Raw genomic sequence first — 14885 nt, 5'->3', positions numbered from 1 at the left:
ACTTGCTTTTTGCTTGTGAAGTTTATAATAAGGGCATAGCCCGTGGGTTATTGGAAAGATTGAAAATTTAACAGGTAAACCTTTCTGCCTGCCATCAACATCATAGATCCATAGGCTAAGAAAAAATTGTTATATTAATATTTCATTGAGTCTAGAAAGCACTAAAGCATTATCTCAGAAGAGTGGCATAATAGAGGGTATTGTTTGACACCAACAGTTTGAGAGCAGCTGTAAAAATCAGCATGAGAACAAAAAACATACATCAGTTCATTGAAAAGTGAAAAACTAGGATTTCAAAAAGTGTGACCTGTGGCTCATGAGCAAAACTGTTAAGAGACAAGAACCTCCAACCTGCAGGATTCTAGCCTGAGACTGATTTCTTCTTTAGTGGAAGAGGGAATATCCTCAAGCGTAACCTTCAGATCTGGGTGGAGCAGATGCTTGCTGTTCCCTACCCACTTTTGATCCTTTCTATAACCTTTTCCTTCTATTTCTTGCCTACAATTCAGAACTGAAAGTTTTCATTATTTGATAAACTTTTTAGTTACATACTCCTTACTGATTTAAAAAGTTGGTTTTCATTCTAACAAAAGTCTTACAAACCTCAAGCAAATTGCTTTTTATATAGAAAGTCCACCCTATAGCTGTTGGTTTGAGTTGTTTAGCCGATTTTTACCCCTAGTGTAGTCGTGAAATATTTGATCCCCATTCAGGTGAGGGTTCAGAGGGAGATAAATGGACAAGTAGAATAAGAAAAAAAGAGGAAGGGCTGCTCAACATGGGAAAGGAGAATCTAATCAGTTTGGGTAAGCTTGACTCCAAGGACACTGAAGGATTATGGTAAGCATTTCTGGATACCTGCCACATGTAAAGTTATTACGCTGATCTGGGAACACAGATAAAGGAGAAAGAGGGGAGAGCCAAGGGGGCACTCAGAAGACAAAATAAGGCTAAATCAGGGTATCAGCAGTCATGGGGTCACAAACTAGCTGGCTGTCATGCCATAAGGGGCATTTGTGTTCCCCCACTTCTGTGGGGACACAAATTCCAGAGTTGGGCTGTACTCTAATTCTGTGGTACTGTTATCACTTTCTTCCACTCCCTTCCTAAATGCCAAGTGATAGCAAAGAAAAATAAAAACTATGTGGTTATGTGAGAGGGAATAATTGTTCTCTTTATAGACTAGTGGAGTTATGTACTTTTAGGTAGCTGTCCTTCTGCCCCATGAAAAGTTGTCAAACTGAGCAATCAAGTCAATTTCTTCTTCAACAAGGAAGGAATTGGTCTGCTGCTGCCCACACCTACCACAAACTAAATAAAATGCCTGATGCTTTGGTAGCTTATTTTACTCCTTTCTACAAAGCCCATAAGAAGAGATGTTGAAAAGTTAATACAGAATATGCAGAGACCAGAATTTCACAGAAACACTATGAAAAGAGTATAATGGCTATTCCACATGCCTGCATCATTCAGCCAGATTGACAGTGTATAAGAAGTTGCTGTGTCTATTCCAGCTAACCAGTGCCAACATTTTATTAAATCAACATAAACAACAGTCCCAAACTATCATTGCTGCCAGCTTTAGGATACTTTGGTAGGTTTCAGTCTTAGATGAAGATTTGTTCTTCAAAATCCTCCCAAGCCAGCGAGGTCAATAAAAGTACTTGAGCAGATTAAGTGAATTTGATTTATCTCAATTACTAGACAGTACATTTTCCATAGGAAATTGTTAGACCACATGTAAGTCTGGCACACACAATGAATTCTTTAATTTTTCAGTAAAGTAAGGGGAGAGGTGAGTTCATTGGAAGAGAAGAGTAGGATTAAAGGGCTTTTTCAGTGTGCAGTGTGTGTGTTCATCCATTTGCCCAGCCAGTTCATTAGGAAGAACTCCGTCCATCAGTGGATTATCAAAATGTGTGCTAAAAACAATTCATCTGAAAACAAATTGCAGACTGCAGACAGAGATTTAAAGACAAAAGAAAGTTTACTGGGACAATTCTACTTGTTATGGGATTGACCTAGGTTTTAGTTTTCAGTTCCAGTTCTTTGGCCGACTCCATGTGTGGCTTTGAATATCACAGAATTATATCATTTCAGAGCTGGAGGAGACTTAAGAGAGCGATAATCCACACTCACTGTCCCAATAAGCAGTGGTGTAAGACTTATTAAGACATACTTTATTAGCTGCTCTATTCGCAGAACTAAAGCTAATCATAGTGGCCTTTGCAAAGTGGTTTGCTCTAGATAGGAGAGGCCCTTAATATTTTTCTTTTAGTTTAACAAGAGGCATACATTGCCTAAGGAGACACACAGAGGATTGGTGTTCTTGGGTAATTGTATGGCAGGAGAGGGTTTTTTTTTTTAATTTTCATTTTAGGGGTACATGTGCAGGTTTGTTATATAGGTAAACTCTTGTCACAGGAGTTCATTGTACAGATTATTTTGTATCTGAGTGCAGATACAAAGCCTAGCACTCAATAGTTGATTTTTCTGCTCCTTTCCCTTCTCCCGCCCTTCAGTGGGCCCCAGTATCTGCTGTTCCCCTCTTTATGTCCATCATTTGGCTCCCACTTGGAACATACAGTACTTGGTTTTCTGTTAGAAGAGGACTTCTAGGTTAGAAATAAATGGAAAGTAAGTACTGGGGAGGGTAGATGAGTACTGATTCAGCTGGATACCAATATCTACAATTTATTTTAGGAGTAAGGGGTGAGAGAGGGATCCCTTAAAGAGATGAAATTTGCCTGTGTTAACAGATCTCTTTTGCATCATTTGACGAAAACAATCACATCTCCCCACAAATGACACCCCCTTCCCTGTGCACATATGTAACCACAGTGCACTGCAGCTAGTAGCCAGGCTGGGGAGGCTCCCCTGTGCCACCTTTGGAGCTGCACCCAGCACCCTAGAACAGCCATGTGGCTCTCTATTGACAAGAACATCTAATGCCAGGTGTGGAGCTAAACTCTACCATTAGCAAAACAGCTGCTGGATGGTCTTTTACTTTGGACAATTTTTTGAGCTTCTGGCAGGCTAGATAAAAACCTGCTTATGTCATAAAAACAAGCACGAGAAGGTGGTATACACTGAAAGGAAAGGTAGGGGAATACTCCACTGTCACTCTGTTTCAGGATTAGGGTGTGAGCATTCAGAATTTCTAACAAAAGCACTCTATAGATCTCTAATCCCTGCCTTGTTTCTCCTGGGTTAAGTGTTGTAACACGAAGCTCTACTCTACCCATGTCTGTGTGTAAAGTTTAGCCAGTAATTATCATCTGAATTCAGATCTCATGTTTTTTAGTCAGGACAAGTGATGGAAAATGCTACTAAAATAAATGATTTACACGTATCTCGTAGTGTTGGAACACTGCTGTAATAATTCTTTCAGAAGCTTTGATCCATCTTCCAGTTATTCAAATAGGGAATTCCAGAACCTCATGAAGGAATTTTAACAGCTATAATTCAAAGTTTATCTATTTCAAAAATTCAATTTTACCATACACTTTGATTCCAAATTTCCTCCAAGCATTGAAATATGACTAGAGTTATTGATTTTTTTTTTTTTTTTTTTTACAGCTAATAAGAGCCACCTGGTGGCTGCATCCTGTACATACTTCCTCTTTATTTTACGGTGTCTTTTATTAGTGTTAATCTTGGATCATGGTTGGATAGAAGAAACACAATGGAAAGAAACCTTGCCTTAACAACTTAAGGTAGTATGAAAAAAGCTTTTCATACTATTTGGACACCAGTGATTTTATTATTCTGACTGTAGCCTTGCTATCAATAGTAAGTTTGAGAACTACTTGTGTGTCACCTAAATCATGTGTATGGATTTGATTAGAAAGAAAAATACTGTTGTGTTTTTCCTTTCCTTGTTGGCTTACCCCTTCCATCCTATTCTTTATCAAATTCTAGTCTCAAGTATTCTATGAAGCATTCTCTCCTAAATCACAGAACTTTGGTATCAATCCTACACTTACTTGGTATGCTTTTTTTTATGCTCTCCAATTATTTAACGGGTGTTACTTTTGTTTCCCCAGATACTTTTTGGCTTCAGAAATCTCAAATTAATTGAAATAATTTACCTGATTTTATTTTTCCATAATTCATTATTTTTACTAATGAAGATTTTAATATATTTTAATATTTCAGCCCAAACATTTTTGCTCATTGAATAGACAAATGAATCTCTGACTTACCTGGTAAGAGAGACGCGAAATTCATTCAGAGGCTCATCGGGGGCTAGGATCTATTGAACTCCTTGACCACCATAAAGTTTCACATACTGAGGACTAAACAGTGTTCATGAAAGCACCTTTACATCCATATGTATTATATTTTTCCCCAAATGGAAAAATGTTCTTTACTTCAGACTACTGATTTACAACTCCTAAGTCATGATCCATTAGTTAGGGACTACCAATATAATCCTGGCCAAATCATTTATATGAAAATTAATGATTTTGACATCCTGATGGATTTCATTGAACCATACCAAATTCTTAAAATAATGTTAAGTAAGCCACATATACTGAATGGCCTCAAATTAGTGCCAGTGGTAAAATTTGGCATGGGATCCTGATTTAGAAGGCCCTAAACTTGATTTAACATTGCTTTTTCCCAAAGCTAAATCTAGACAGGGGTTGGGCGTGGTGGCTCACACCTGTAATCTCTCTCAGCACTTTGGGAGGCTGAGGTGGGTTAGTCACCTGAGGTCAGGAGTTCGAGACCAGCCTGGCTAACATGGTGAAACCCCATCTCTACTAAAAATACAAAAAAATTAGCCGGGTGTGGTGGCACGTGCCCATAATCCCAGCTACTTGGGAGGCTCAGGCAGGAGAATCGCTTGAACCTGGCAGGCAGAGGTTGCAGTGAGCCGAGATTGCGCCATTGCGCTCCAGCCTGGGTGACAAGAGCAAGACCCTGTCTCAAAAAAAAAAAAGAAAAAATCTAGACAGGCACTCCTCTGGGCTTTGCTAGTCTTGAGTCTTGAGGTAAGGATAGGTTTTAGGGGCCCTCCTCAGAAGGCCCACTGACGAAAGACAGGAGCAATAAACAGGACATATAATGAGGGTAGGATAAAGAGGGCCATGCTGTCTTTTAGTGTGAAGCAATTTCCAGAAACAGCTAGAATGAGTCCTAAAACAATTACAACCAGAAGCTACATGTGAGCCCCATGACCTGTGATTACAGAATAAAATGCATCTTAGCCCTGGGGCACTTTTCTCTACCTGCTTCACCAGGCAGGTCAGATGCCCAAATGGCACTCTTGCCAAGACATTAACAAAAAGTTATTTTTTGTTAGATTTATTCCAGCAACCGTTACTCAATATAAACAGGCTCAAATATTAAAAGTGATTATTCCAACTAAAAGCCAGAATGAAAACACAAATGAAAAGTAGGAGCAAGTCATCCTCCCAATTACCACCCTTCAGAGTCTCCCCATCTCCTGATCTGGCTTATAAGACCCTCTCCACCCTGGCTTCCCACTGTTTCCTCTGCCTCCATCCACTTATCATTACTCATGCCGAGGTAAAAATAGCCTATTTTTCACTGCACACAACCATGCCATTTTGGCCCTCCGTGTACTGACGTATACTATTCTAACACTCTCTTTCCCTATAATCACCTGCCTAGCTCCTTCCCACTCATCCTTCAAGCCTCAGACCAGATGTCACCTTCTTCAGGAAGATTTTCCTAATTTCCAATGACATTGTGTAGTGCCTCCCACCCTGGGATCCCATAGCACCTTGGGCATGCTTCATTCAGAGTTCTCGCTACTTTGTGTAGAATCCTTGGTCATTAACTGCCTCTCCTCTAGCCTTCAGTTCAAGGGCAGCCACCATGTTTATTCGTGTGTGTAGCCATACTTAATAAATATTTGCTGAATGGAAATGCAAATGCAAACCTTTTACAAACAAATTGGGTTTAAAATGATATTGAAATAACTGTATTCAACATTTAGATCATGAGCTAATAGGTGCACTGTGAGAAGATCTGAGGACAGTCCAATTCAGAAAAAAACCACAATGAACATTTAGAAACTGGATGCCTTTCAATGACTGTATTGTACTTTACAAGTCACTTTTTATTAAGTGGAATAAAAAGCAGAAAACGGAAAAGAAAAGCCAAATTTCATAAGCACAAATTCACCTATTAAAAAGTCCAAATTAAGTGACCTTTTCTTTCACTCATTCCTTCAAATATATTATGGCAAAACAGGCTTTCTCCCCCTCTCAATCTAAGGAAATGCTAAGGAAACAGAACAAAGAGCAAATGGGCTTTTACTGACATATGCTTATTTTGGTTAAAGTCTTTTAAGAAAATTAGCAGTTGTAAAATATATCTTAAAATAGAGAACTTTAAAGAAAAACCCCATGCTTGTGAAAGAAGTATCCTTTTTGCAGTATCGGACTAGTTTATACACAGTGAACTGCCTGTAGTGAATTAGATGGTGCTTCCTTTTCTACAAAAAGATTAGAAGAGTCTCCCTACTGTCAGAGCCAAAATAGGCTCTTTTGAGTGTCACTATCAATAACCAATTCAATTCAATCAATTGATGACAATATGAACATTATGGGAAAAAATACTTGGAACTTCCTTACTACGTTTCTAGAAATGTCTAAGACCCTTATTTTTCTTTCAGTAATAAAATGAACTAATAAAATGTTGGATATTTTAGATTGAAAAAAGAATCACAAAACTGTACAGCAATATGAACAACCTGGTATCAATGTGTAATAAATAGGGATACTTAGAAAAGTTATCAAATAACAATGTTAAAGATATGTAACCCTTGTCAAAACGCTATTTCATTTTATCCATGATAAAAGGTCCCAAAGCAAAGAATTGCTGTGCTTGAGACTAGTCTGTAGTTATTTTAAGTATTAACTCTTAACAACTTTCACCTATATTTTGTCACAAGACTTTCCTTTTCTTGCCCTCTCCTTTCCAGGAATTTTTTGGTGCTTGCGATCTAGTTTACATCATGCACAGTCCAATTGTCACTGGTCCACAGACTTTTCTTTATTTTCGTATTTAATATCAACATTTGGTATCAAATGTTTTTTTAAAGATGCCATACTGTTAATTAACAAGACCATCTTGTCAGCAATTTTAAACCCACCAGTAATTCAAGTATTTGCAAAACATGACTCCAGAGGTATCTAGTGCTATATATAGAAAACCCAAGAGTGAAATGGAAGCTAGAGCCACCCTCAAGACAGAGAAGATGATTATCATTTCTTTCCTTTGTCGTGGTTATAACTTTTGCACTCTCAGAATTTACCTGGAATAGCACTGATGGCTTACCTTGTGTTTGGTTTCAGATTTTCTACTGTGGAAAAGGTCTGATTTGTCATTTGAATGGACTTGTTCTTCCCACTGAATGACCCATTTTCTCTGGATATAACTTCATATTCTGTAACGTGAAAAAGGCCAACAGATACTTGTCTTTATTTCTTGGCTGATTTAATTGCTCCTGAAGCTAATAGCATAAAAAAGCCACTTACATAAAGTGAGCAATTGAGATTGAAGTTCTAGAGACATATTGATCTTACACATCGGCAATTTCCATATGGGGATGGTCAGCAGATGAAGGCTCCAGAAGCATTTTGGGATTTGCTCATTGACTATTTCTGCATTTCGTTTACCAGAGGCAAAGGAAGGTCTGGTAAGTGGTGAAGACCCACGCCATGCCTGTGGTTGCTTTGGATACATAGCCTTTGATTTTTTAGGTGAATCAGATAGTCTGCCGCTGCTGCAAAGCCCCATTTGGGGAAAGCACTGTATGAGGAGTGGTGCCTGAGTAGACATGTTCTCTGCTCTACGGGCTTTAGAATATAGCTGGGGAAAAGGCTACTGGCTACATGGTATTGCTGCAGAAAACTTCTTTCAGTTGAGCATCACAGCAGCAAATAGCAGCTAATCAAATAATAAACTCTACTTTTCTATAGTTCATTATCTTGAACTATAGGAGTAGTTGGTTTTTGTACTCACTGCCTACATAAGTTATGCCCCCTTGATTATTTTCCTTGTATTGAAAAACAAAATAATGTCCTTAAAGTCTGCATAGAGGTCTGCCTAAATTTCGCTTAAAGGCACATTTCTATAAACTTGCAGGGCTCATCAAAAGGGAAAGAAATTTAGAATAAGGGAATGCCATTTACACATTTGTTCATTGATTTCTCTGCTCTCATTTGGGGCTTAGCTTAATGCACATAATGAGATGATATAGAGGACTAAAAAAGAACCAAAAACCCAAACAATAAACCCCACCCAAAATCAGCTCCATTAATATGAAGAAATATGCAAGTACTGGGCATCAGACAAGGTGAAAAGGCTGCCAAAGATCTGGCAAGTTATATTAGGGATTTCTGCTATTAGCACTGAGCCCAGTGGTATGAGATGCATATTGGAAATAAAATAAAAAACTAGAATAACCCAGATAGACCCCAAATCACCAATTCATATTTGGGGAGGATTTTCTTTTCCTTTTTTTTTTTTGAGACAGGGTCTCTGCTCACTGCAACCTCCACCTCCCGGGGTCATGCTATCCTCCCACCTCAGCCTCCTGAGTAGCGCACCACCACACCCAGCTAATTTTTTGTAGAGACAGGGTTTTGCCATGTTGCCCAGGCTGTTATTGAACTCCTGAGCTCAAGTGGTCCACCCACCTCAGCTTCTCTAAAGTGTTGGGATTACAGGCGTGAGCCACTGCGCCCAGCCTTAGGAAGATTTTTCATTGCATATTTAAAAAACCCCAAGAGGAGGATGATTTTTTCTGAACAATTTTGTATGACCGTTCTTCCAAAAACTAAAAATTAAACTGGAAGACAGTGGCCATGGTTTCTGGATACTATTGGTGCAGCTATTAAAGTACTGATGACTGTTATCTAGTGCTGTCACTGAGACTTCTTTTTGATCCAAAACTATCTCTCAGCTGGCTCTCCTAACAGACTGGAAAGGGAGAGGAAGGGAGAGAATTCTGAATTAAAATCTGTCCATTTTATATTTTTTCCTCAGCTGTGAAGGGATATTTGTTAGAAAAAGATGGAAGGACTTAAAATGCAAGTAAAATTGATTAAAAAAAAAAGGAAACCAAACAGCTTAATGGAAACAGACAAATTAAGCCACTTGCCTTGAACTTGGTCTCAGTCTTCCCATCCGTGCAAGGTTAATAATATCTCTTCATAATACTGCTTATGGGGATTAAATTGGGTACAGGTGGAAAGTGCCTTGACTATTTTTCATGGATTTTGTTCAACAGGTGGTACCTATTATGCTGCTTTTATTATTTATCATCCTTGAGTTGTGGCTTGAAAATATGACTAGAAACATTTTAAGATTCCAATAGGAAAGGTTCACGTGCTGCCAAATCACCAAAAGAACAATTTATATGACACTCCAGTTGTTTATGCACCAAAGCAACCACCTTCAGAAAGCATCTTTGGCTTGGGACATTCCTCAACTGTATGACATTCTTCTTAATATTAAACCTGCCTTTTAGTAGTTGAAACTTCTATTGCATGTCTTCTCTGATTTCCATTTGGCTCAAGCTTTTTTTTTTTTTTTGAGATGGAGTCTCACTCTGTCACCCCAGGCTGGAGTGCAGTGGTGCCATCTCGGCTCACTGCAAGCTCTGCCTCCTGGGTTCACTCCATTCTCCTGCCTCAGCCTCCCGAGTAGCTGGGACTACAGGCGCCCGCCACCACGCCTGGCTAATTTTTTGTATTTTTGGTAGAGACAGGGTTTCACCGTGTTAGCCGGGATGATCTTGATCTCCTGACCTCGTAATCCGCCCACCTCGGCCTCCCAGAGGGCTGGGATTACAGGCGTGAGCCACTGCGCCCGGCCTGGCTCAAGTTTTAAAAGCTGATTTAATAATTTTTTTTTTTATGGAAGATCAGAATTCTCAAAATGGATCTAGAAACTTTCTTCCTAATTAAAAAGACATTTAGAATTTCAGAATTCTAGCTTTTGAGTATACATTTGTCTTGTGCTTTGTAAATATATATTTCCCATTTTTAATACTTTCAAGTGCTAATACCTTTTCATAAATCCACCATTACAAAAATTGCTCCTACTGATAAACATTAACAATTTCTAGTTTATGCTGCATATTCAAGTATCTTATTTTTCTCCTCAGGATAAATTGATAACAATGAGGATTATTATTATTACACCTAAGGAAACTAAGGCTCAAACAGTCTAGTTTTATACACAAGTTGCATATCTAAAATAAAGCTGGTCTGGGATTTAAATCTGTGTCAGCATGCTCTTGGACTATCAGATTATTATGCTTATAACTAACAACTTGAAGTTGCCCAAGGATCCAGGCTATGGCCAATTTTTTGGGTGTACCTTTTTCTACTTCAGTATAGAAGGGACATGTAGAAGCAACTGAACCTGGATGTCTTCACTGGAGGTGAATATGTGTCCCCATCAACTCAAAGAAAGAAGCCAACTCAGGGGGAAGAATAGATATAACTCTATTATATCTCAGTTCCTTTTTGTAAAGTCAGTTCAAGAGATATAAGAATTAATCTCTATATTATCTGAGCTGCTGGTTTGTAAACAATCACTTTTGAAATCAAGTGGTATTTAAGGGAACACCAAAACAAAATGGAATGAAAAACCAACAGGATTTTAGGGCAAATGGCCTAATGTTTAAATATGGACTAGGTGAACTATGGTTAAATATGAACTTAATTCTATTTAGGAAATTCTGCAGCTAAAGAGATGTGGTCCTTGTCCACGAAAATTGTTATAAATCCTCTGTATCATGTGACAGATCTCAAGCAACTCATTAACATTTAGTAACAGCATTACAAAAGCAGTTTGGTTAGATGGATAAAGTATACTCTATCCATAGTTTTTTGAGATTAAACCTTTATACAATCAGAAAGCACAATTCTTCAGCTTAATAAAGTTACATCGGATATTATGAATATATCCAAGTTGATGTGTATTTGGTATTTAAATGTATTAGATTAACCAGTTCCAACTCAATGTTCTGTATCTTTAAGGCAAATGAAATTTTATAGATCATTTAGTTTCATGAGAACTAAGCCTCAGACGATCACAGGAACTCCTTACTAGCACAGTATATGAAGAGTTTTAGACACTTTAATGGGTGTAGATAATCAGTACTGAGAGATTAATTGATTTTTAGATATTTGTAGTACTTATTAGCACGGTCCCAAGGAAAGAAGCAGGACTAGGAAAATCTCCAGGAACCATGGGTAGCAGTGGGTTCTTTCTCAAAACAAAGGCTAGCTTTGCATGAGAAAGGGAGACTCACAAAATATGGTAAAGAAAGCTAGTTAAGATAAGCCGCTTACACTGAAAGTTGCCCAGATCCAATGGTTCTGTCTGAGGAGACATAGCTGCTGTTTTCCACATGCAGTAGGAAATGTTTTTGGCAGATCCTGAGTCTCTGCGTGCGCTACCTGGTCCTGTGCACTGCTCCTCTCTCTTCCTGATGGCCTCTTAGTTGACCCCTCTATTCCCTGCCTGCCTGCACCAGGTACATGGCAGGAACTTGGGTGGCAGGAATTCACCTACCATGCTATTTGCTATATCCTCTAGCTGATTTAGCTTGCTAGTCTTTTTTGATCCTCCTCTCTCGTTTGACTATTCTCTTCGTTATGGAGAATCAGACTGTTGTATAACAAATTCAGAGTATCTCGGGGTTTCTTAGTTTTCACAATCATTTTTAGAGGAATTGGTGGGTGGTAACAGAATCCAAATTTCTTAAGATGAGCAGAAAATTGATCAGGAATAGAATTTTTGTTTTTATTTATCCTAAGACAGTTGAAGTAACCTTTAGTCTGCTAGAAAGTTCTGGGTCAATTATAAAGTGGGTTGGTGAAAGGAAAATTAGTTTTAAATTAATCAGCAATGTAATTTTCTTGGTAATGAAAGACTGGCTTCTTCTTCATGGTGTGAAAAAGAGTTCTGAGAGGAGATGGAAAGAATGCAGCTTGAAGAGATCGACTAAATTAACAGGGAGCCCATAACAAGGACAAAGATGATCTTTTCTCATCCTATGACATTGTTGACAATAATGTGCCTTAAAGGCAGCAAAACTGCTAGTTTTGGCCCCTCCCCAGATATGCTTCACATGTCAACGTTGACCCAGGGTACCCCACTCCCAGGGTATCTTGTTATCAAAGCTTCCCACCATATCAGCCCTCATGCCATGATCTTACCAGTAACAGTGTCATTTAGTGGCTTTTCCCAGTCCAAGATGACAAATGAGGGGCAGCCTTCCACGGTGACCACAGTGAGGTTGGTGGGTGGGTTCTGTGGTGGGCTGGTGGCATTCCCCTCTGTGGCCTCCTCTTTGGGGAACCGTTTGACGGAGTCAGTAATGGAGCAGGGACTGTTGTCAGGCTTTTGGATGTATCGCACATGAGGACCTACGAGAGAGAGGACCCTTGACATTTAACATTTTTGAAACTCGTGAAGAAGATGGCAGAGAGCTCATAAATATAATTTGAGGACATTTGGTCTCATATTATAAGCAGATGGTTGAAAGCCATGACGTGGATGGTTCAAACTAGGAAAATTCAAAATCTTGCCTCTGAGACACATGATATAGGGTGGTGTTGATTTACTTACTGAATAGGTTTAGCTTATGCTAATAACCGAAAGTAATTTGATCCCCTTAAGTATAGTTTAAACTTCATACTTTATGGGGCACTGGATCTTACCCTCAGTAGTAGGGAATAATTAGCTCTATACTAAACACAGTTCTGGTCCCACCCAATAAATTTTAAAAACTAGACCCAAAGAATCAAGTAGCTTCAAGTATTTTACTGTATCCCAGAACAAAACTCAAGAATATTCTAGGAATAATTAAAAAAAAAATCCAGCACCTAAAAGGCAAAATTCATAGGAAAATATTACCTATAATAAGGAGAAAAAAATCAATCATTTGAAACCAATGTAGATCTCACATAGATGTTAGAATAATCAGATAAGAATTATAGTTATTGCTATAATCCACATATTCAAAAAGTTAGTAAAGACATGTATGATACTAAAAAAGACCCAAGTCAAATTTCTAGAGATGAAAGCTACTAGATAGAAGATGCACTGGTTAGAATTAATACCTATAAGATAATGCAGAATAAATGATTAGTGAACTCAAAGACATAGCAATAAAAACATCCAAAAAGAGGGAGAGAAGATAAAAATTAAAAATAATGAACATCACTGAGCTGTGTGGACCATTTCTGGTGGTCTCATATACATGTAATTGGAGTACCTGAGGTAAAGAAGTGGGTGAGCAGAAAAAAATATTTTAAGAAATAATGGTCCCAAATCTTCCAAATATGATAAAATTTCTAAACCCATAGATCCAAAAAGCTCAAAGATACCTAGGAACAACAGAAATGTAGAAAACTATATGCCAGTCATAAACAAGTTTCTCAAAACAAGTGATAAGGAGAAAATCCTTAAGGCAGACAAAAAAAAAAGACATGTTATATACAGAACAACAAAGATAAGGATTGTGGCAGATTTCTTACTAGAAAGAATGCAAGTGAGAGGCATTGGAGCAGCATCTTCAATTATTGAAATAGAAGACATCATTTGGAATTTAATAAGTAGTGAAAATACCTTAAAAGCAAAACACTTTTTCTAGACATACAAAATCTGTAAGAATTTATTTACCAGAAGACCCACACTAAAAGAAATATTAAAGGAAGTCTTTCAGGTAGGAAGGAAACAATACTGACAGAAATATGGAGCCACACAAAGGGATGAAAAGCGCAGTGACAGTAAACACACAGGTAACATACACAATGTTTTTCTTATTATTTATCTCTAAAAAATAGTTTACTGTTTAAACATAAATAAAAACACCTTACGGTAATGTACATAACATGTAAAAGTAAAATGTATGACAATAATAGTCCAAGGGCCAAGAGGGGAGTAAAGCTATGCTAGTGTGAGGTTCTTATATGTGAAGTTGTACATTATAACTAGACGGCAGATTGTGATAAGTTAAAGATACATACTATAAACCCCAAAGCAACCATTAAAATAATAAAACAAAGTTACAGCTAATAAGACAACAAAAAAGATTAAATGAAATCGTAACATACTCAACCTAAAAGAAGATTGACAAAGAGGAAAAAAGGGAACAAAGAATAGATGGGAAAAATAGAAAGCAAATAGCAAGATGAAGAGTTAAATGTACCAATATCAATAGCCATATTAAATGTAAGGTTCTACACACCCAAAATAAAATGCAGGCTGGGCGTGGTGGCTCACACCTATAATCCCAGCACTTTGGGAGGCCGAGACGGGTGGATCACTGGCAGTCAGGAGTTTGAGATCAGCCTGGCCAACATGTTGAAACCCCATCTCTACTAAAAATACAAAAACTATGGGCAAGGTGGCAGGCACCTGTAGTCTCAGCTGCTTGGGGAGGCTGAGGCAGGAGGATCACTTGAACCCAGGAGGCAGAGGTTGCAGTGAGACGAGATCACACCACTGCATTTTAGCCTGGGCGACAGAGCGAGAGTCCATCTCAAAAAAAAAAAAAAAGAAAAGAAAAACTCTTCTGAATAGCTCAATTCCTATTAAAGAAAGTGAATTCTATTAAAAATTGATACACTGAGCTTCATTAAAATTAGAAGACACACCCTGGGAAAAAATATTTTCAAAGTATGTATCTAAAAAAGGTCTTGTATCCAGAAAATACAGATTCTCAAAGATTCAACATTAAACAAGCAACTCCATTTTTTAAAATGGTCAAAAATATTGGAAATAGCAAAAAAGATATATAGATGGCAAATAAGCACATAAGATGTTCAATGTTATTAAGTGGTTGCAAATTAAAACCATAATCAGATACCATTACACAC

General features: G+C 38.0%; 1 protein-coding gene across 7 annotated transcripts in view; it reads right to left on the bottom strand.

Moving 5' to 3' along the window:
- ABI3BP (ABI family member 3 binding protein) overlaps positions 1 to 14885 on the bottom strand; it is a 248619-nt gene that overhangs the window by 8302 nt on the left and 225432 nt on the right. For all 7 annotated transcript variants that reach the window (XM_032150299.2, XM_058437575.1, XM_058437574.1 and 4 more), the window contains 2 exons: positions 12219 to 12428; positions 7318 to 7426 (listed from right to left, as the gene is read on the bottom strand). In XM_032150299.2, the coding sequence (XP_032006190.1) occupies positions 7318 to 7426; positions 12219 to 12428 (319 nt within the window). The remainder of the gene's footprint in view (positions 1 to 7317; positions 7427 to 12218; positions 12429 to 14885) is intronic.

The sequence above is a fragment of the Hylobates moloch genome, unplaced genomic scaffold, assembly GCF_009828535.3.
Source record: "Hylobates moloch isolate HMO894 unplaced genomic scaffold, HMol_V3 SCAFFOLD_4, whole genome shotgun sequence".
NCBI lineage: Eukaryota > Metazoa > Chordata > Mammalia > Primates > Hylobatidae > Hylobates > Hylobates moloch.
The sequence above is the reverse complement of the archived record's forward strand: the minus strand, read 5'-3'. Positions and strand labels throughout refer to the sequence as shown.